At 47.5% G+C, this 21,903-nt stretch overlaps 2 protein-coding genes across 2 annotated transcripts; one reads left to right on the top strand and one right to left on the bottom strand.

The window, feature by feature from the left end:
* The first annotated feature begins 3,867 nt into the window (after positions 1 to 3,867).
* Positions 3,868 to 4,386, top strand: LOC109773840 (uncharacterized). Its single transcript, XM_073502105.1, has one exon. The coding sequence runs from the start codon at positions 3,868 to 3,870 to the stop codon at positions 4,384 to 4,386; it is 519 nt and encodes a 172-aa protein (XP_073358206.1).
* Positions 4,387 to 13,014: 8,628 nt separating this feature from the next.
* On the bottom strand, positions 13,015 to 14,229 carry LOC141025405 (uncharacterized). The gene is made up of 2 exons (XM_073500681.1): positions 13,745 to 14,229; positions 13,015 to 13,663 (listed from the first exon to the last, which is right to left on the bottom strand). Exons 1-2 carry the CDS (start codon positions 14,007 to 14,009, stop codon positions 13,125 to 13,127), a joined length of 804 nt encoding a protein of 267 aa, XP_073356782.1. The 5' UTR covers positions 14,010 to 14,229; the 3' UTR covers positions 13,015 to 13,124.
* Between the last annotated feature and the right edge of the window lie 7,674 nt (positions 14,230 to 21,903).

The following is a 21,903-nucleotide window of genomic DNA, read 5'->3' as shown; positions in this document are numbered from 1 at the left end:
CTGAATCCAACTTGTTTGCGAGGCGACTGTTTAATGCCAGCTCGGGACAAACGAAGCTTTCGATCTGGCGTGACGTGTTGTTCACAGCAAATAAGTAAGTACTCCGTATCCGTCACGAGTACTTAGCTCGTCACTGTCCTATCAAGTTTCAATTCGACCATGGGTCCTTGACTCGCTTCAATCAATCCCGGTCAGGATCCAACTTCTACAGTATATCCTATTTACTCGCCGGACCCAGCCAACTTGCAGATCCTAATCAAGCAGCATAGATAGATGACATCGCCGTCACCGTGGCCTGAAAACCTCCTCGCTCCCATCGTCGCCGGCCTCCGACGACGTGCAGTTCATGGCGCGCCGTCCCATCGCCGCCGCCTCCGTGGTCCGAACTCCCACTGGACCTCCTAGGCCTCATCATCGCCGGTCTCCCGGACCCGGCCGATCGCGCTCGCTTCAGATGCGTGTGCCGTTCCTGGCGCTCGGCCCCCTGCCCCTACGCACGGCAGCTACCGTGGATCGACGCGGTGTGCCGTTCCTGGCACTCCGTTTCGTCCTCTGGAACACAGCTCCCTTCGGTCCGCGCCGAGCGAGGTTTCTCAAGACCGTCTCCCCCGACCTCCCAACACCGGCCACCGTGGCGCCGTATGTGGCGCTCGGTCTCGGTCGTCCCTCCGCGGCGACAACAACCGTGGATCGTGCTCCCGGGCGGCTTCTTCCTCGACGAGCTCGCTTCAGAGTTATCCGACCGCGGGCCGGAAGCAGCCACCTCCTTCCCCGAGAACCTGCGATGCGTTGGCTCCACCAACAGCTGGCTCGTCCTCGACTGGACGGACGGCGAGAAAAGGCATGCCTACTTCTTGCACAATCCTTTCTCAAGGGCAACCGTGCCGCTCCCGGAGCTGGACGCCGTCATCGGTGATGTCTCGGAGCTGTTCATGATCCGCAAGGTGCTCATGTGATCGACCCCCGATGACCTCATCGTGGTTATGACCAACAATTGGGATCTCCCTATATTTTCAATCCAGCGAGGGAAGGGTGCGTTTTTACCACAGCGGCTAATGTACTGGGGCCTAATCATCGACGTTGCATTTCTTGAAGACAAACTCTATGGAATCACCAAGGATGAGGAACTTGTCATCCTCCCCTTCACCTTTGAAGATGTCCCCAGCATACCCATGGCTACTCGTATTGAACAGGTCATCTGGAGCAACATAGATGACGCCGATGCAGCAGACGATGATGAGGACGAGGACGGAAACAACAAAGGTTATGTGGGTGATGAGCAAAACAATGGTGAGGCTGAGAAGGATAACGATGAACTTCTTAGCAAAGAGAACAAAGCCGGACGTCCTAATCACATCATGATGTTAAAAGCTAGGGATGGCATGATCGGCCCCGGCATCCAATTTGAAGCTGACTATATGATCTTTCGGTACTTGGTCGAGTCATGTAAAAAGCTTTTCATGGTGATTCGAGAAGCGAATGGCAGTAGATTTACTTACAAAGTGAAGGTTTTCATCCTTGATGTCAATGCATGTGAATGGGTTCCGATCTCCGGCTGCGGGCTAGGTGGCCAGACGCTTTTCATCAGCAAACCATTCAGCAAGACTGTTTTAGCTCGTGGGGAGGTCGAACAAGATGCTATTTATTTTATCGATTTTGGTGAAGTCTTCAGCATGAAATCCTCCAAGGCAACATATATTGGTCAATTTCGGGAGGATAAATTTCTTGACTTCAATACCACAACGTGGATATTTCCTTGCACTACAACTAGTTGTCTATTCACCAGGGACATTTTCTTCCGAAAAACTATATTTGCCCTGCTATGTGTACATGCAGATGGTGCGGATTTTCTTTTGGGGTCACCGCCAATTCAATTGTGTGTCTTCTGCCTAGGAGTATTACGGTTGTGTCATATTTATACTTTATATTATGTCAATTGAACATTGGATACAACCAGGTATGGTATATCTTAATCCAGTGAGAAAACACGGCTCTAAATAATGGGAAAATTATAACAATTTCTATATGCCTCAAATTCTTATGGAAGCCACAACTAAACTTGTCGTTGTTGCACCATCATAGGTCTTGTTGTGATGGATAACATCAAGAAATCCAACCAATGAAGTACCTACAAATACCTCACTGAATCGCCGCAACAGGCAGTTGGGCTAGTATGGCCAGGCAAAGTTGGTGATCTTGCTTGCAAAGTCTCGAATGAATAAGTTGTTAAAAAAGATGATGATGTCGCCTACGACGCACATGGAAGCACGCCAATAAATGTCATAGATAACCAACCCGTTGTCCATGAAGAACAATGGGGGCAAAATCTCCCAGACTACTTTGCAACGCCGCACGAAGTTGCTACCTCATTTTGTGAAAATGAATATTCCACCTTGGCGAGATTGAAGTAGGAGAATTTTTATTTGAGACGCCGCCGCCATATATCGGCATCAAGGCAACGTTGCCGCGACACCAGAACCTACTACTCAAATGATGAGAGACGAGAATCCCCTCCCATCCGCCCAACAAATGCAGAATTCTCAATCTCACTTTCCAAATACCGTGTGCGGAGACTGGATGAGAATATAGTGTGCACCATCGAATTACTATACCACGAATGAGTCATATATTAATTGAAATTGTTTTCTTTGTAATTATAATGATGGTAGTTAGACGAATAGTCAGCCATCAGCCTCGTGGCGAATCAATCAGTAGTGCATTTTACCTACCAGAATATTAGAACAAGCAATGGCCATGGCCAGAGCCAGGGGGCGAGGGAGTGAATTGCAAGAAACCACCACATTTGGGGCTTCTCTTGCAGAAAAATACCTGGTCCCTAATCTTTTGCAAAAGCCACCGCGCATTCAGTAATAGTTTTGCAGAGTGCACTGAACCTGTCATTTGGCGCGGTTGAGGGCGTTTCCGACAGGTGGGGCCCAATTTGGGTGACATGGCCTAACGGACGCGCGGACGGCGCCGTTTGGTCCAGATCGACGCGGTCTGGTCGCGCCGGACAGACCGCCCGCGCCCGACCACATCTCGCTCGCTCTTTTTGCTCTCACGCTCGCTCTCTCTGCTCCCACGCTCGCTCGCTCCCCTCCCATTTGCTCCTCTCCTCTCCGGTCGCCGCCGGCCGCCGTCCGCCATGGTGTCCTGGAGCGACAGTGAGAGCACTGACGGCTCCGGCGTGCAGTACATCTCCTCCGACGACTCCCCTCTCAAGGTCAGAACCTTCTATTGCTCATTTCTGTTCTAGGGTTTGTAGGGTTGAACATTTGCTTGATTTGAACAAGTTTTTGTTGGATTTCTCAGATCCCAGCTACAATTGATGAGCCGTCGTTCGAGGGTCTTGCTGACGACTTGAATGTGATTTGTGAGCATGGGAATCCAGGGAGGAAGTATGTTGCATTTGAGGGGATAAGCACTGGTAGGAGGTTCATTGCCTGTGCCACTGAAGTAAGTTTTAAGTTGTGTTTGCAGCATTCCAATTCTTGTTCTAGGGTTTGTAGTTATTGTTCATTTTCTAGGGTTCATAGTTACTGTTCATGTTCTAGGGTTCATAGTTACTGCTCATGTTCTAGGGTTCATAGTTACTGAATTTAGTTCTAGGGTTCATAGGTACTGTTCTTAGTTCTAGTTTTCATAATTATTCATCATTAAATGAATCTGATTCTGGTACATAAACTGAATCAGCTATTTTAACTGAATCTGTCAGTAATGTCTGTAATTTTGAACTGATTTTTTCTTTTGTAGGGTGTTGGAAATTGTGGATTAGTGCAGTGGGTAGATGAGCATTGGCCAGAGCATCTGTAGAATGCTATTCATAAGCTGTGGCTTATGTATGAGCATAGCCAGCATGAAAACAAGATGGCATGCCTGGAGCATTCAAGCACTGTACACAATCTCACACAGCAGAAAAAAGAGTTGCAGGAGACATATGAGAAGCTTGTTGAAGATGTGAACAACCTCTTGGATTATAAGGATAGCCAGCCTGAGGTAAACCAGAAGAATGATGCTGAGAACATTTCAGTTAGTGTGGAAAGCAGCATGACAAAGGATGCTGAGATCAAAAAATTAAAGGCTGTTGTTGACCAGTTAAAGCAAATTCATGTAGCTCAAGCCACTGTCATTAGGAATTTGAAGTTCAACCATCTTAAAGAGAAGGAAAAGTTGAGCTCTGATAAGAGGACTTTGGAGATTTGCTATGCTGACCTGAAGAAAGAGAAGGATAAGCTGGACTGTTGCATTGCTGAGCTGATGAAAGTGAAGGAGAAGTTGACCATGGAGAAGAGTACTCTTGCTTCCTGCATTGTTGAGCTCAAGACAGCAGGTGATAGCAACAAGAGGAAGCTTCACCAGATTAAGGCTATTTGTGATGAGGACTAAGTTGTGTTGCTGTCTGACCATGTGTGTCAATGATGTCTTTTGTAGTAGCTATGGAGGAAAGCTTGTAATGTGTTAAGCTTTATTGTGGTGAACTCTATTATTTCTGTAGCAATGAACCTTGGATTGTATGTTGTTTGTGAGAGTACTCTGTTTGTGATGAATTATCAGCTTGTATTAAGTCCAGTTTGTGATGAATTAACAGCTTGGATTATAGCAAGTAGATAGTGAACATAGATAGCAAGTTCATACTGCATAGATAGTCTAACATAGATAGAACTGACATAGATAGAACTGGCATACTAACATAGATAGTAGCTGCATAGATAGTCTGACATAGATACAACTGACATAGATAGAACTGGCAAACTAACATACTGACGAAACTGAACTTTTTCTTCTACTGACGAAACTGAAGACAGCATGTCACTCCTCCTTCTTCGGCATCTTCAGGCGTTGGGAGCGCCGCACGTCATTGTTGTTCACCGCCGCCCTCTTCTTCTTGGCCGGCGCTGGCTCCACCACATCTTCACCGCCGCCCTCCTCTTCTTGCTTCACGACAACGAGCTCTGGGTTGTCGGCGACCTCCGGCAGCTTATCCACATCAATTGGGCTGTTCTTCTGCCCCTCCACGACGTCGAGGACGGGCGCCAGGAGCTGCACATCAGGCTCTTCATCGGAGGAGTCGGAGGAGAGTACGACGACCTCGTCCACCTCGTCGTCAGAGGAGTAGTCGTCAGTTTTGTCAGAGTTGTAGTCGTCAGAGGACTCGGCATCAGAGTCGTCGTCTGGCCCGAGGACCCATGGATTGTGCCTCTCCCAGTAGGTGTTGTTGATGGGGGCCGGGAGAGCGAGGACGGCGTCGGTGATGTCATCCGCGGCGGCCGGCGGCGTGGTGGATGAGCGGTACATCCACCAACGGGCGCGCTGCCTGGGGTCGGGGGAGCGCTGCACCTCGCGCATCGCCCATAGGAGAATGGTCGCCGGCGGGACGGTGCGGCCGGCAGGGAAGGCACGCTGCCTTTCGGTAGGTGTCATCACCTTCACCAGGCCGCGGGCATGGTTACTCAGCATCGCCAGACTGGGGAACCAACGCGCGATCTCCCTGTACTGCGCGCGCAGCTCCTGGTTGTTGCCGGCGAGCTCTTCAATGGCCAGCTACCAGTCCATGGCGACGGCGGTGGGGGTGGCTGTCGGCGGTGGTTTCGACAGGAGAGAGGGGGAAGAGGAGTGGGCGGTGCGGGCGGCGGGTGGGCGGAGAGAGCGGTGGGTGGACAGGTATTAAACGGTGAGAAACCGAAACGACTAGTTATACTGAACGCACGTTCACCATGCCGCGGGCCGCAACGCACTCTCAACACAGTGCGTGCCTAACTAAATATAAGTAAAATAGCGGATGCTACTCAAACAAGATCACTAGCACTATCCCATTGGTATTGAACGCATGGTTACTACCCACTGGTCCTGGATTTGAGCCCCAGGCCAAACAATTTTTGTGCAATTTTTTTTGGTTTTGTAAAATTAATATGTCGACGCCGAGGCACCCAAAATGCCCAAGTGGACCCATTTTGGGTTTGGTCGACGCCGAGGCACCCAAAATGCCCAAATGGACCCATTTTGGGTTTTGTCGACGCCGAGGCACCCAAAATGAAAACTAAGATCATCATCATATCAACACCATGAAAACTAAGATCATCATCATATCAACTATGAAACTATGATCATCATCACAACAACAGAATGAAAACTTCTTGAAAACATCATAACTAATAAGTTCATCATCATATCATCATAACCAGAGTACCATAGTGCATCACAACCATTAGGTACATTACATAGTCCACCACTTGGACTTGAACTAACTGGTTTCAACATGAAATTCTTAATATTCTTCATCACAAACTAGCCAAAACAGGCTGAATTAAACATGTTTCAACATGACATCACTTCTTGCTGCCTTGAGAACAATTAAACCATTCAGACATCTTGTATGATGGCTTTCTCACTCTTCCAGTACCTGACACTCTTGGTGGTATGAATGTTCTCTTTGCCCTTGACCTAGCAGCAGTAGCAGAAGATGAACTAGGCCTATAAGCAGCAGCAGAAGATGAAGTTGGCCTTGTTGGAGCAGGATCAGAAGGAGCTGCTCTAGGTGCAGCCCTAGTTGCAGCCCTAGTTGCATCTGGAGCTGATGGAGCTGTCCTTGGTGTTGCACTGGTTGTAGCAGGAGCTCTTGCCCTTGCTGCTGGTGCATCAACTCTCCTATTTTCCTGCAGTGACAACATATAGACAGATTAAAACATAGTATTAAATATACACAAGATTTAACCTGCAGTGACAACATATATACACAAGATTTAACCTGGTGTTGGTTCCTTCTCATTGCTAGGGCTGGTTTCAGATTTTTGTGGCAGCCAGTGTACCTATGACCTGTCAAGTTGCAATTGCTGCAGATTATTGTTGCCATCTTGAAGTATCCTTGGGAGCTGGCTTCTCAAACTGATTCCTTCTCCTCTTAGTCTGCTTCTTTCCTGGCTTGTCTCTGAAAACTGGTGGTTCTATGTCAGGGGTCCCAGTATTTGGCCATAGATCAGGCCCAGGCACAGGATACACAATTGGATTGTAGGCTGCTTGGTACATTGGTTTCTTGAAGAAATCACTAACAAAATCTTCTGGATGAAGTTTTGCCTTGTTAATTGCAGAAACACCATGCTTGCAAGGAACACCAGTCATGTCCCATTAGCTTTCTCCACTGCTAACCTGGTATAGATCAGGTCCTGCTTTGATGGACTGACAGTATCTAGCATGGTGTTTTGCTTCTTCTAGCTTTTCAGCATATGTTGGGCATATCTGCCACTTGGCTGTCTCAGTCTTGGTCCTGTTTGCATTGAACTTAACTAGCAATTTGGTTCTGATGCCATCAACCATGGTTTTAATTGGTTTCCCTCTCACATCAAGTATCATTTTGTTGAAAACTTCACTAATATTGTTAACAACCAAATCAGTTTTACAATTTTTGTCCATGGCATGTCTAGCCCATGTATGCTTGGGTATCTTTCTAAGCCATTTCCAAGCTGCCTCACACTCTCTTTTCATGCCTTCCATTGCTTGATCAAAACCATGCTCAGTATATGAATAACTAGCCTGATCCATATACTTCTTTAACTCTTCACCTCTAAAGCCAGCTGTTTGAAAGTTCTGATAAATATGTCTAAGGCAGAATCTTTGAGGGCAATTTGGGAAGACATTGTTTACGGCTTTAAGAACGCCCTGTTTAAATAACTAGTGTTCAAAATATAGTATAACAACAAACAATTTGATAGTACTAAGCATGATAAAACTTCAGTAAATATAAGAATGATGATGTGTGAGGTACCTTTTGTCTATCAGATATGATAGTGTAGTTGCCATACTTCCCTGACTCACCACCAAGAGCATACTTGAGCTGGGTTAGAAACCAGGACCAGCTGGCAGTGTCTTCCTTGTCAACAATTGCAAATGCAATGGGAAAGATGTTGTTATTACCATCTCTTCCAGTTGCAGCCAATATTTGTTGCCCTGTTGTCAACTTAACAAAGCAACCATCAACACCTAAAACCAAACATAACACAATAGTACCAAACATAACCAAATGCAATGGGAAAAATGTTGGGAAAATAATTATACAAGTACCTATGAAGGGTCTGCAACCATTTAGGAAGCCCTCTTTGCAAGCATTGAGGCACATGAACAAGCCATGAAATCTAGGGTTTATGCTAGGATGAGTCTTTAAATGCTTTGTTGTAACAATGCATCTACTTCCAGGATTGGTATCTAGCACAGCTTGGAGGTAATCCCTTATCCTAGTGTATTGTGCCCTCTGATCTCCTTGGACAACTTTCTTAGCTGCTTTCCTTGCCCTGTAGGCCATGTGAATGGACACTTCAATTCCATGTGTTTTCTTCAAATTGTCCAATATTGCCTGGACTGGTGTGTTTATGTCAGACCTTAACTGTTGCTCACACTCATGTGCCAACCACCTAGCAGTCACTTTGGTGCTCTCTCCAACAGCAGGACAATTGTGGTACAAGTTCATTTTCTTTATGCAAAATGTCTTCTCATGTGCAATTTTGGAAGCAGCAATGAAAAAAGGACAGTCATCTGTACTGCAAACTACAATAACTCTATCTGAGCAGTTCCTATGAAATGAGTAGTTCCTATTTTGTGAGATGTGAAATGTAAGCAGTGCCCTTCTGAACTGCTGCACATCTAGGAAACAAAGTTTCTTGACAAATTGTTCTTGTGGGTTTTCCCTCTTCTCATCATACCAAACCCTAACTTTATTCTTTTTGGCCCTGCTCTTCCTACCATTTGGTAGCTTAAATGCTGGAAGCTGAGCCCAATCATTCTCTTCCTGACTTAAGTCACCTGGGTTGCTCTCCTCATCAGATGAAGGTGCCCAGTCTTGCTCTATGATTTGATCCAAACTTGCATGGGATCTTGTTGTTGGCCCCTTCCCCCTCCTCTTACTTCCTCCTGTGCTGCTGCTACCTCTTGCACTGCTTCCTCCTACACTGCTTCCTCCTCTCAAGCCCTCATCTAGTGGCTCCTCCTGTCCTTCCTCTTCATCTCTTCCTTCATTCTCCTCCTCCTCATCTGGTCCATATAGCTCTTCTACATCATTGTCTCCTTCAAAGTGATATAGTGGATCATCCCTATGCCTCTTCATTGCCTCCAACCTAGCCAATATGTCCTCATCTTCTAGATCTTCATCCTCACTTTCACTATCAGTGAACTCCTCAGCAAGCAGCTGTGGGAGTTTTCTTTTTGCTGCCTTGTACTTCTCTCTTTGTATCTTATGACTCTTGTACCTCTGAATTTCTTCATTTCTTTTCTGCTCCATCATCTGCTCAATGTGCTCTTGCTCTTGGTCTGTCTCCATGAAATACTCATGCCTCTCATTACCATTGTCCAAAGCAAACTCAGGTTCACATGGGCCCTTTCGCTTCAACAAACAAGAGATCTCCTGTGTGTTCATTACTTGGACTGGCTGTGGTTGGGGTTTCACTGGACTGGGGAAAAAACTCCTGAATTGTCTACCTCATAGACAACTGGTACACCTATTTCTGACAAAGGAACCTGCTCTTCATAAGCATGGCCAATGTTCAAATCAATTGGTCTAGGTGCATCACTTCTCATAACTATAATGTTAACAACATTCTTTCCTTTACTAGCTATGTGATCCAACATTTGTTCCACCTTGTCATCATCAGTTAATTCTTCCATTCCTGACACCCCAGCTCCTGGATCTCTAACATAATACATAAAATCCCTTGAACTATAGCCTTCTACCTCTATTAGGGCAATGAGATTCCAGAAGGTTATGTCTGATAAACAGATTGTTCTTTCCAAGTTATCTCTGTCTAGGAAATGGAACCTCACTTCCCATTCTTCATCATCCAAGCTACAAATTCAGATAAAATGCATTTAATTTTGTTGTTAAGTAATTCATTTAACAATGTTAAAATTATTGTTAAGAGGTCTCATTGGTGGCAACAGAAATTCAGTTAACAGTGTTAAAATCCAGTTAACAGTGTTAAAAAAATCAGTTAACAGTGTACAGTGTTCAATAAATTCAGTTAACAGTGTTCACAAAATTCAGTTAACAGAGTTAAAATTGGTGGCAACAGAAATTTCTGATTCAATTTACAATACTAAAGTTGGTGAAAGAGAGTATTTGATCAAACAACAGACACAGAGGATTTGTGTCAAAGTACTCATGTTAAAATTAATTTCTGTGACACCAACAATCAGTTGACAGAGAGGATGTCATATAACACTAACCCTAATGCTAGAACCTTAACCGTACTACACGTACCCAAGAACACTAACCATAGAACACTAACCATAGAACCCTAACCCTAGAACCCTAACCCTAGAATACCAATCGGGGAAATGACAAAGAAGGAGGAGGATGACTTACTCCACACCGCCGAAGGACGAGGCAAAATGGTGGCTGCCCGTGGGATTGGCCTTCACCGCCTGGGTGAATGCAGTAGCCGCCGCGTATTCCAACGACTTCGGCGGCGAGGGCGGTTGGGGAAGAGGCAGCGCGCTCGAGGGATAGGAGCTCCCGCAGTACTCCGTTGGATCTCCAGCACCGCCGCCCGGAGCATCCCCACCGGCAGCAACTCCACCGCCGCCGTCCACGCCGCCAGGTTTCGTCGTCGCCATGGATTTGGAGCTGGAGGGAGAGGTCTGGTCTGGTCAAGTGCGGGCGGTCAGTCTGTCCGGCGCGACCAGACCGCGTCGGTCTGGACCAAACGGCGCTGTCCGCGCGTCCGTTAGGCCACGTCACCCAAATTGGGCCCCACCTGTCGGAAACGCCCTCAACCGCGCCAAATGACAGGTTCGGTGCACTCTGCAAAACTATTACTGAATGTGCGGTGGCTTTTGCAAAAGATTAGGGACCAGGTATTTTTCTGCAAGAGAAGCCCCAAATGTGGTGGTTTCTTGCAATTCACTCGGGCGAGGAGATTGATCTTGTGATGGCAGCAGTGGCGGCTCTAGGAGTTGGAACCAACGATGTTGAAGCTACATGTGGATGCATATATGTAACACCCCGGATGTAACTTTCCATATTTGTAACTCCAACTCTTGCCATTTTCGGCTATGTGCTATGATATTCCCTCCGTGGTTGGGTTTCGTTTTCGTTTTGCTTTTTGTTCATGTCATGCATCTCATATCATGTCATCATGTGCTTCTCATTTGCATACGTGTTCATCTCATGCATCCGAGCATTTTCCCCGTTGTCCGTTTTGCAATCCGACACTCCCACATGAACCGGCGCACCCCTCTTGCTCTTTTCGTGAGCGGGTGTTAAACGTTCTCGGAATGGACCGAGGTTTGCCAAGTGGCCTTGGTATACCACCGGTAGACCACCTGTCAAGTTTCGTTCCATTTGGAGGTCGTTTGATGCTCCAACGGTTAACCGGGTAACCGCAAAGTCCGTTTGTGTGTTGCAGTAAAACCCCCCTCCAAACAGCCCAAAACCCACCTAAGTCCCCTCCATGCTCTCGGTCGTTCGATCACGATCGTGTGGGCGAAAACTGCACTCCATTTGGAGTCTCCTAGCTCCCTCTACCTACAAATAGGTGATCCCCCCGAAATTCTTCTCGCAGTCCAAACCCTAACCCCGCTCCTCCGTGTCGCCGGACGCGTCCACTCCGCGCCGGACGAACCCGCCGCCGCGCCCGCACCAGTCCCGTGGCGCCACGTGGCGCGCCGCCGATCCCCGCGCCGCCGGCCCGCTCGGCCCCCGCGGCCCGGGCCGCCGCTGCCGCCGCCCCGCGGGCGCCCGAGCCCCGCGCCGCCGCCCTCCGCAGGCCATCCGGCCGCCCGCCTCCGCCGGCCACCGCGAGGTCCGGCGACCTGCCCGGCGCGCCCCGCCGCCGCACATCGCCTCCACCGGAGCTCCCGCCATCCCGCGCCCCGGCGAGCTCCGCCGCCCGTGCCCGCCTCCCCCGACGGACCCGGCGACCTCCTCCCTCTCCGACGCCCTTCCTCTCCGCTCCGGCCGCCATGCGCCCCGACCCCGGCGTCCTCGAGCCCGATCCAGATCCACGGTTGACTTTCTCCCCTCCCCTCGATTTCTCTAAGTCCTGAGATTTTTACAATCTGTGGCTCTGTTCTTCATGGCATAACTCCTTGCATACTGCTCCGTTTCTTGTGTGTAATATATCGAAATGTTTATTACAAGATGCTCTTCATTTTGTTCCATTATGCCATGTTCATTTGAGTCCATCTTGATGCCCAAATCTCTGGTGCAAGAATGCTATATGATGTTTACTGCTGTTACCTATCAGAACTTGGTGATTTGTTATTTTTGTTGCAATTGATGTGTGCATCTTATGGGCATGAGCTCTACAGGTGTTTTGATCTATGCCACGCCATCTTTACAGAGGTGTATGCCATGTATTTTTGTGATCTATGTGGTGACTAGCATAAGCATGCAAACTAGGCTTCGTGATGTTTCTGTTTTCAGGGACTTAGGATTTTCACCAAGTCTGTTACTGCTGTTATTTTGTTGCCATGTGTCCATGTGTCTACAGTGAGATTCATGCTTATTTTGAGTATGTTCAGTAAGAATGTTTTGTAGATATAGTTGTGCTCTATCTATTCATGCCCCTGTTTGAAATTATGGAGTGTCATATCATGTCTTAATCTTGCTATACTTTTGCTATAAAATATTTCTGGCAGAATGTTAACATGATATTCAATTTTGCCAAGCACTACTAGAAAAAGGCTTACTAGTGGCGCACCAGTTTTGCCTACTAATGGCGCACTACTGGTGCGCCACTAGCACCACGCCACTAGAATATTTTAGTAATGGCGCACCACAGGTGCGCCATTAGTATCTGGTATACTAATGGCGCACCACGGGTGCGCCATTAGTATCCCACAGGTGCGCCATTAGTAACTGGTATACTAATGGCGCACCAGATGGAAGTGCGCCATTAGTAGCATTTTTTTAAAAAAAAATCGTTTTTTTCTTAATCTCAGGTCACTATTTCACATATGAGATATCCAACACATATATATACAACAAGCATCCATATAACAATCATATCCAACGCACAAGTTTCATCATATATACATACATAGCCAACACATAGTTCCATCGTTACATATTACAAAAGTTTCACATTGTTCATCCAACATCGTTATCCATCCAACACCATATTACAAAAGTTTCACATAGTTCAGTTCTCATTGTTCTTCTCCTTCTCCTTCCTCAGCCTGATGCGCCAAGAGCGGCGAGGCGGTGGAGGCAGCTGTGGGATGTAGTCTTCTACCACAATTGGCGTGGTCATGTCGCCCAGCTGTGGGATCGCCGGCGCCACCACCGGTGCGTGGTCATTGTCAGGCACCACCACCATCGCGAGGCCACCTTCAGGCAGGACGGGCACGACCATCGCTAGGTCATCCTCAGCCACCACCATCTCTTGCCCATGGTCAGCCACCACCATCTCTTGCCCATGGTCAGCCACCACCATCTCTTGCCCTTGGTCAGCCACCACCAGCGCTAGGTCATCCTCAGCCTGATGCCCATCGTCATCCTGCAGCGGCCCACTCTGCTCCTCTTCTCCCCCACTCCAGTCCGGATCATCCTTCTTGCTGTCTTTGCTGCTGCCAGAATCGCTGCTGCTTTCTCTAAAGCCAGAATCGCTGTTGCTTTTGCTACAACCATAATCGTTGCTGCTTTGGCTGTAGCCAGTGTCGCTGCTGCTGCTCCCATTGCCTGTCCAAATGCAACAATGGCCGTTAACAATCGATGTGAGACAAAGCCAAATGTAGAGGAATAAGAAGAGGCAGAACGCACTGGCATCTTCGTCGTCAGTGTAGCGCATGCGACACATAGTCGTGTTGAAAACCTTCACGATGAGCATTGTGGCGTCATCGTCGTACCTGAAGAGAAGAAAGTACCTGGTCCGTAGGTCGTAGGCACTGTAGAACTTCTCCCAGCCACGGCACAGGTACATGTGGCCCTCCTCGATCACCAACTCCACGTCCCACAGCCTGCGAACCCCGCTGCCGGCCTGTCGGAGCTTCACATTATGTGGCGGATCTTCACCCAGCATGTTCATAAAAGTGTCAGGCAGCCTCTGCAATTTGGGACAAGGAGTGATGTAGCAAACAATAGAGTTATCATAATGAGATGGGTGAAGGGGAGATCTCTCGTTTTATATACCTGCCTCGTGGCTGATACTGAAGTCCCAAGTATGATACTGAAGAACTCGAAAGCATCCAACTCGTACTCCGGTGAGGCAGAGCGGCGGTGGCTGCTTCCCCCCATCTCTGGTAAGCAGCAGAAGAGACCAATTAGTACCAGGATTATACATCGACTAATTATACATCTGACCCAATTTATAAAACATGCGATGTATTCCATAATACAAAGAACAACTACCATTAATAGGTTGTTGTTTAGAAGGTTTCCCACATGTGTATCAGAGAACAAACATATGATCTAAGGTGAAACATTAGTGCCATGGTTAGTGGTAATTGGTAAATGCTATTTCTTTCTTTAGTCGATTTCATTTGCCTTGGTCTGAGAAAAAAATGCTACAGTTAGGAAATGCAAACATCAGATTAGAAATTATGTAGAATAGATAATCAACTTTGCTGATTCCTAATAATAGACTTATTGATTGACATTTAGGATCAAAATGCAACCAATGAAAAAAGAAAACAGAGGATCAGAGACAAGCCATGTCTTGCATTGTTTCTATTTTTGTGTTTATGGAAGTACCTAATGGTATTTTTATGATGTTTTGCAGCTGGTGAAAACGTATGAAATTGCATTGTTTTGCAGCTGGTGAAAGAAGCACCTAATTGTATTAACACATGTCCAGTTCCAATAGAAATCTTGGGGTACATTCATGCTTGAGACCCATAACAGGAGCTTACTAGCATTAACACATGCATCAAGCACCAGCTGCATTGTTTTGCAGCTGGTGAAAGAAGCACCTAAACTACAATACCTTACATGTAAGCAGTGCAAAAGGAGATGAAGAAGATATCAGTTGCTAAACCCGACAGCAATTTTTACACCGCTTTAATATCTCTCAACACTTTCTAGTAGCAACTAACAACCTGTATCATCACATAAGGTTTGCCCTATTGAAGTTTTGCACGATTTGGAATATATAACAGTTAATGATGTAATATGGCAATGAAGCAATTGCATTAAAAAACTAAGACATGTGGAAGAGTGGACATTGTACCTGTCAAGGGAGAGGATTGCTCTGCGACACCACCACTTCTCAAACTTGGCCTTCACAACACACTACATAGACAGATGTAAACTAAAATATGAATTCCTTTGCACTGGGATCATAAAACAAAATATTTAGAACTGAATCATATAGTAATTAATCACAATCTACAGGGCTGCTGCACTCTAATCTTTGCAAAAGAACAAAAAAATAACATTGTTTTAACCTAAACAGAAGTGCCAAATACTAAACAATGATCATTGTTGTTATACTAGTGAACTATCTGCTAGAGATTCTACACCCATACTGAAAGCAATGTACGAGGCTACGAGCTGCCACCTTTTTGGTGCACCAGGGAGCTGGAGTGGCTGGAGGTCGAGCTGGGCTGCTAGACGTCGACGGGGCGGATCTCGACTACGAGGGAGTCAGTCCATGGTGATGGAGTCGGCGCTGGACAGGTGGGAGGGAATGGGGAATGGTGGAGAGAGGGAGGAAGGAGGAGAGGTACCTGGTCGCCGGAGGGGTCGGGGTCGGGGTCGGCGAAGGGGTCGCGGTCGGGATCCGAGCTCTTCCGGGTCCTCGCTCGCCGCGGTCGAAGGAGAGCAGGGGCCGGTGGCGGAGGACGGCAGGGGCAGGCGGGATGGGCGCGTCGGGGCCGCGCTAGCCGGCTGCTGCAGGGGCTGGAGGAGGCCCTCGCTCGTCGGAGGGAGGAGGATAGGAAAGGAGCGGGCGGCGCGCGCTCGGCCGATCCCGTTCGGGGGGCGCGGGGGTGGCGGGGGTGGAGTCCCGCGGGGGTCGGGGCGGCGGCGTCGAGGCAGCGCAAGACCACAGCGGCGGCGGCGTCGCCGACGGCGTGCAGGCGCGACGGACGGAGGGGGCGGAGCAAGGGGGCGGCGGCGTACGGTTGGGTCGAGTGGATCTGGCGAGGGAGGGAGGGAGAGGCCACGCATAGTGCGAGGGGAACAAGTGGAGTGGGTTAGCAATGGCGCACCTCCCCCTAGTGCGCCATAAGTACGTCGATTCTAATGGCGCACCGCCCCCTGGTGCGCCATTAGAATTTTGTTTTAATTACTAGCCCGACTGCTCAGGTTATATTTCCACCTAACCCTATCTCCATCAGAACACGCCCACTAGCCCGACTGGTCAGCACGCAGCACACACACTAGGAGGTCCTGGGTTCGATTCCCAGGCTCCCAAATTTTTGTTTTTATGCATTTAAAATGCTGTTTGATATTTATTTGTGTTTAAATATGTTCAAACTTGTTTAAATCATAACAGTAATATTTTTTTATAAAAACAGTAATAATTTTTATAAAAAATGCATTTAAAATGTTGTTTGATATTTATTTGTGTTTAAATATGTTGAAACTTGTTTAAATCATAACAGTAATATTTTTTTATAAAAACAGTAATAATTTTTATAAAAACAGGGTGCGGGGGAGAGGGTGCGGGGGGTGCTCGGCGGCGGTGGAGCGGGGGAGGGTGCGGTGGGTCGTCGGGGGTCGCGGGGGGTGCTCTGTCCTTGTCGTTACTGGTGTAGGATTCCATCGTTATCCCGGAGTTCTGATAACCATCGCTCTTCATGTCCTTGTCCTCGGTGTAGAATGTGTAGCTGTTGAATGCGAGGCGGAGGTTGCGGCGCGCGCGGGCGAGGGCGAGGTTGGTGTCGGCCCTGCGGCGCTGCTCTGGCGAGAGTGGGGTCGGGTCGGAGGGGAGGATGGGGAGAGGGAGGCGGCGGGGGCGCGGATTGGGAGCGGACGGAGAGGAACTGGCGCGGGGGAGAGGGACGAAGGGGAACTGGCGAGGGAGAGGGAGGAATTAGCTATATCATTCATTTGTGACGGTGGAGCAGGCCGGAGAAGGTGCAGGGGGTCGTCGGCGGCGGTGGAGCGGGCCGGGGAGGGTGCGGTGGGTCATCGGCGGCGGTGGAGCAGGGGAGCTAGGGTGCGGTGGGTCGTCGGCGGCGGTGGAGCGGGGGAGGGTGCGGTGGGTCGGCGGCGGCGGCGGTGGAGCAGGGAAGGGTGCGGTGGGTCGTCGGCGGCGGTGGAGCGGGGGAGGGTGCGGGGGGTCGGCGGCGGCGCCCGGTGGAGCGGGGTAGAGGGTCCGGGGGGTGCTCGGCGGCGAGGGGGGCCGTATCTGGCGAGGTGGGATAGCGATCGAGATGGAGGGGGATCGCTAGTAATGGTGCACTGTTCCCTGGTGTGCCATTAGTAGTTTTGCAAAAAAATAAAAAATAAAAAAAATATAGTAGTGGCGCACTATGTGGCTAGTGCGCCATTACTAGTTAGAACTAGTAATGGTGCACTGCGTCCTGGTGCGCCATTAGTATGTTTGGAAAAATAAAAAAAATTGTTACTAATGGCGCACCGTTTGTCTGGTGCGCCATTGCTATATAGCAATGGCGCACCACATGTCTGGTGCGCCATTAGTAGCCATTCCATCTATAGCCCTTTTCCTAGTAGTGAAGGTTTTTGTAGTTGATCCATACATGCTATGTACTTTCTCTTGCCATGGTTAGCTTCATAAACATGCCATCTTGCTGTAGGTATGCTTGTTTTGTCATGCATTGCTTTGTGGTGAGTGAATCAAGCTCACCAAGATGCCTTCATATTACTGTTTCTGTCATGCTCTGTTTTCTGCTAAGTCTGAAACCTGTTAACGAAACTTGCTATGTTTACATGGGTGCCATCATATCTTCTCATCCTTTTTGGCTCATGTTCAGTAAGGGACTTTTGTTATATGAATTTAGTAGATTTATGTCATGCCTTGTTTTGCGATGTTAAGTTCCTGTAGCATGTGTTTTTCTTGCTCTGAACATTGTTACCTGATACTGTTTATGCCATGTCCAGTAATTTCACTAAGTCTGTGAACCTGATATCTTTTGCACTTTTGCCATGCTTGTTTGAGCCTGTTATGTTGTGATCTAGCCGTAGCTCAGTGTTCATCTTTTGTCAAGCATCTCTTGTAGATTACTGCCATATGCTTTGTTGCTATGTTGGGTTGCTGTAGCATAGTTACTTGATGTATTCTAAGTGCTATCATGCTGTTAATCGCATAATCGTGTCATTCTTGTTTTGCTTGCCATTTGCAAACCATGCATCCGTTTCTGGTGATCTTTATATCGATTTCGACCGAAATCATCTCACCTTTCCAGTGGCATACTTGGTTTGCCAAGTTACTGCCTTGTTCATTCTTTTTTCTTCCGGAGCACGCATATGCATCGCATACCACATCTCGCATATCATACATGTTTTGCATCATGTTGCTTGTGCATTTTCCGTGATGATTGTGGTTCCGTTGTTGTGTTCTTGTTTTGGGTAGAGTCGGGAGACGAGTTCGTGAACGAGGAACCTGTTGAGTACGCTTACGAGGATCAAGCTTTCGACAACTCTGAGAACCTTGCAGGCAAGATGACCATACCCTCGAAATCACTTCTATCTTTGCTTTGCTAGTTATTCGTTCTATTGCTATGCTGCGCTACCTACCACTTGCTATATCATGCCTCCCATATTGCCATGTCAAGCCTCTAACCATCCTTTCCTAGCAAACCGTTGTTTGGCTAAGTTACCGCTTTTGCTCAGCCTTCTTATAGCGTTGCTAGTTGCAGGTGAAGTTGGAGTTGGTTCCATGTTGGAACATGGATATTTTGGAATATCACAATATCTCTTATTTAATTAATGCATCTATATATTTGGTAAAGGGTGGAAGGCTCGGCCTTATGCCTAGTGTTTTGTTCCACTCTTGCCGCCCTAGTTTCCGTCATACCGGTGTTATGTTCCTTGAGTTTGCGTTCCTTACGCGGTTGGGTGATTTATGGGACCCCCTTGACAGTTCGCCTTGAATAAAACTCCTCCAGCAAGGCCCAACCTTGGTTTTACCATTTGCCACCTAAGCCTTTTCCCTTGGGTTTTCGTGAGCCCGAGGGTCATCTTTATTTAACCCACCCCGGGCCAGTGCTCCTTCGAGTGTTGGTCTGAACCGAGCAGCCTGCGGGGCCACCTCGGGGAAACTCGAGGTCTGGTTTTACTCGTAGCTTGACTTATCCGGTGTGCCCTGAGAACGAGATATGTGCAGCTCCTATCGGGATTTGTCGACGCATCGGGCGGCTTTGCTGGTCTTGTTTTACCATTGTCGAAATGTCTTGTAAATCGGGATTCCGAGACTGATCGGGTCTTCCCGGGAGAAGGTTTATCCTTCGTTGACCGTGAGAGCTTATAATGGGCTAAGTTGGGACACCCATGCAGGGTATTATCTTTCGAAAGCCGTGCCCGCGGTTATGAGGCAGATGGGAATTTGTTAATGTCCGGTTGTAGAGAACTTGTCACTTGACTTAATTAAAATACATCAACCGTGTGTGTAGCCGTGATGGTCTCTTCTCGGCGGAGTCCGGGAAGTGAACACGGTTTGAGTTATGCATGAACGTAAGTAGTTTCAGGATCACTTCTTGATCATTTCTAGCTTCGCGACCGTTGCGTTGCTTCTCTTCTCGCTCTCTTTTGCGTATGTTAGCCACCATATATGCTTACTACCTGCTGCAGCTCCACCTCATTACACCATCCTTTCCTATAAGCTTAAATAGTCTTGATCTCGCGGGTGTGAGATTGCTGAGTACTCGTGACTCACAGATTCTACCAAAACAGTTGCAGGTGCCGACGATACCAGTGCAGATGACGCAACCGAGCTCAAGTGGGAGTTCGACGAGGAACGTGATCGTTACTATGTTTCTTTTTCTGATGATCAGTAGTGGAGCCCAGTTGGGACGATCGGGGATCTAGCATTTGGGATTATCTTATTTTCATTTGGATTTGACCGTAGTCGGTCTATGTGTGGATTTTGGATGATGTATGATTTAAATTTATGTATTGTGTGAAGTGCCGATTGTAAGCCAACTCTCGTTATCCCATTCTTGTTCATTACATGGGATTGTGTGAAGATGACCCTTCTTGCGACAAAACCACAATGCGGTTATGCCTCTAAGTCGTGCCTCGACACGTGGGAGATATAGCCGCATCGTGGGCGTTACAATATATGTAGATAACTTATAATTAAACTTTAGTGTATTAGTAAAGCTAAGACAAATTTTACGATGTCGCTTGACAATCATAAGGAACATGTAGCACTGCCACTACGGCTAGGGTTTCTTTTCTCACGTCTACTATAGTTGAGTCTAAATATGTACATGTGCCTTACTTTTGCAATGTCGTACTGGAGGAGTTACCGTCGTGTGTGATCTTTGGATCAGCCGTGCCTTGGACATCCACTATGATTAGAGATATGAGATGATGGAAATAAACAATACACTTCAATATCCACCAGATGTTCAATCTGAGTGGGTCATAGAAAGAACAAATCGTTCTTTTTCTTTTTGAGAAATACATGTAACTTTGTTCGTACTCATAACAATTATAGGTACACTGATTTTGACCTAAGATCCAAGAAAATACAAATTAACTCATATGACTAAGAATTACAATGAGATCTCTTGAAAACACATTCTTCGCGGTATCAATCTCTGCTTGAAGAAATACTCCAAAGGCTTTGATAAAGAGGCTGTAATTGGACCGGAGCAACGATGTTGTCACTCTTTCACCCACGCTAACATTACCAATAATGGTTTTTGGAAGCGCCTTGAGTTGGGAAGCCTTGATCGATGAACGTACTTGGCAGGGGATGATCCCCTAAAAGTGCAGGTTGTTGAATCACTATATCTTTACCATAACGTCGATGAAAGATTTCACATCCACAAAGAATCAGACAAACAAAAAATGCTTGACACAACAACATAAACTCATCAGATCTGAATACTCGGATCTGCGAGGACAGAAAACTCTCTCATCTCATGGCACCGCCAAAAACACGAGAGGTAATTTATTCTCACAAAACTATGATGATTACTAGACGTTAACGAATCGTTCTTAGGAACCAATCGATGCAGCGAACGAAAATGTCGGTACGGCCCAACTTACAACGTGACCCAACAACACTACAGTTGGGCCATAAGAAAAGCCCAGTTTTGTTGTGACTAATACAAAACATTCTTAAACTAGTTCTTAGTCCCGACTTTATAAATAGCTAAACAAAATAAAAGTAAATTTCAGTCATCGCTGGCAAACAAAATAAAAACAATTGGCGCAAAAAATTGCTGGAGATAGTGGGTGTTTGCGAGCTACTCTGTTGCCTCCATTGACTCGCATCCGGGGCGGCACCGACGGGGCGCAATGCTGCAACCACTCACGCGTATTGTTGGAACCAGCGAGCGATGGTGTCACGACTGGGACTTGGTTGGCGAGAAGTCACGATGTTGTCACTGACAAGGAGCGGTGCCGCGACCAGCGACGATGGGGGCTTCCCGCAACTACAATTTGGGGGTGGGGTGAAAAGAAGCTGCTACGAGTGAAAGTTTTGATGAGAGAGAGGACGGAAAAGTGGCGACCACTTCTGGTTGTTGTAGGAGGCAACATGCTCGCGGACGGCGGGCGGAGCTGCATGGTGGCAAAGGAGGGGAGTTGGCGAGCGGACGAAATTTTAGGCCGGCCGACCTGCGTCTAGGGTCGTCCAAAATAAGAATATTCTTTTTTTAGAAACCAAAAACAAGAATATCCAGCACCAAGATGTCAGCCCATATATCTTCCTAGACCCAAACTCGTAGCCTAGTAAGCACACATACTCGCAAGGGTGGCATATAATCAGGTCCGCTGGGGCAGGACGACGACGCCTGAAGGCTTGTTCGGTTGCAACAAAATTGAAGGGGATTGAAATGGTT

Source organism: Aegilops tauschii, chromosome 6 (assembly GCF_002575655.3).
Source record: "Aegilops tauschii subsp. strangulata cultivar AL8/78 chromosome 6, Aet v6.0, whole genome shotgun sequence".
Lineage (NCBI taxonomy): Eukaryota > Viridiplantae > Streptophyta > Magnoliopsida > Poales > Poaceae > Aegilops > Aegilops tauschii.
The sequence above is the reverse complement of the archived record's forward strand: the minus strand, read 5'-3'. Positions and strand labels throughout refer to the sequence as shown.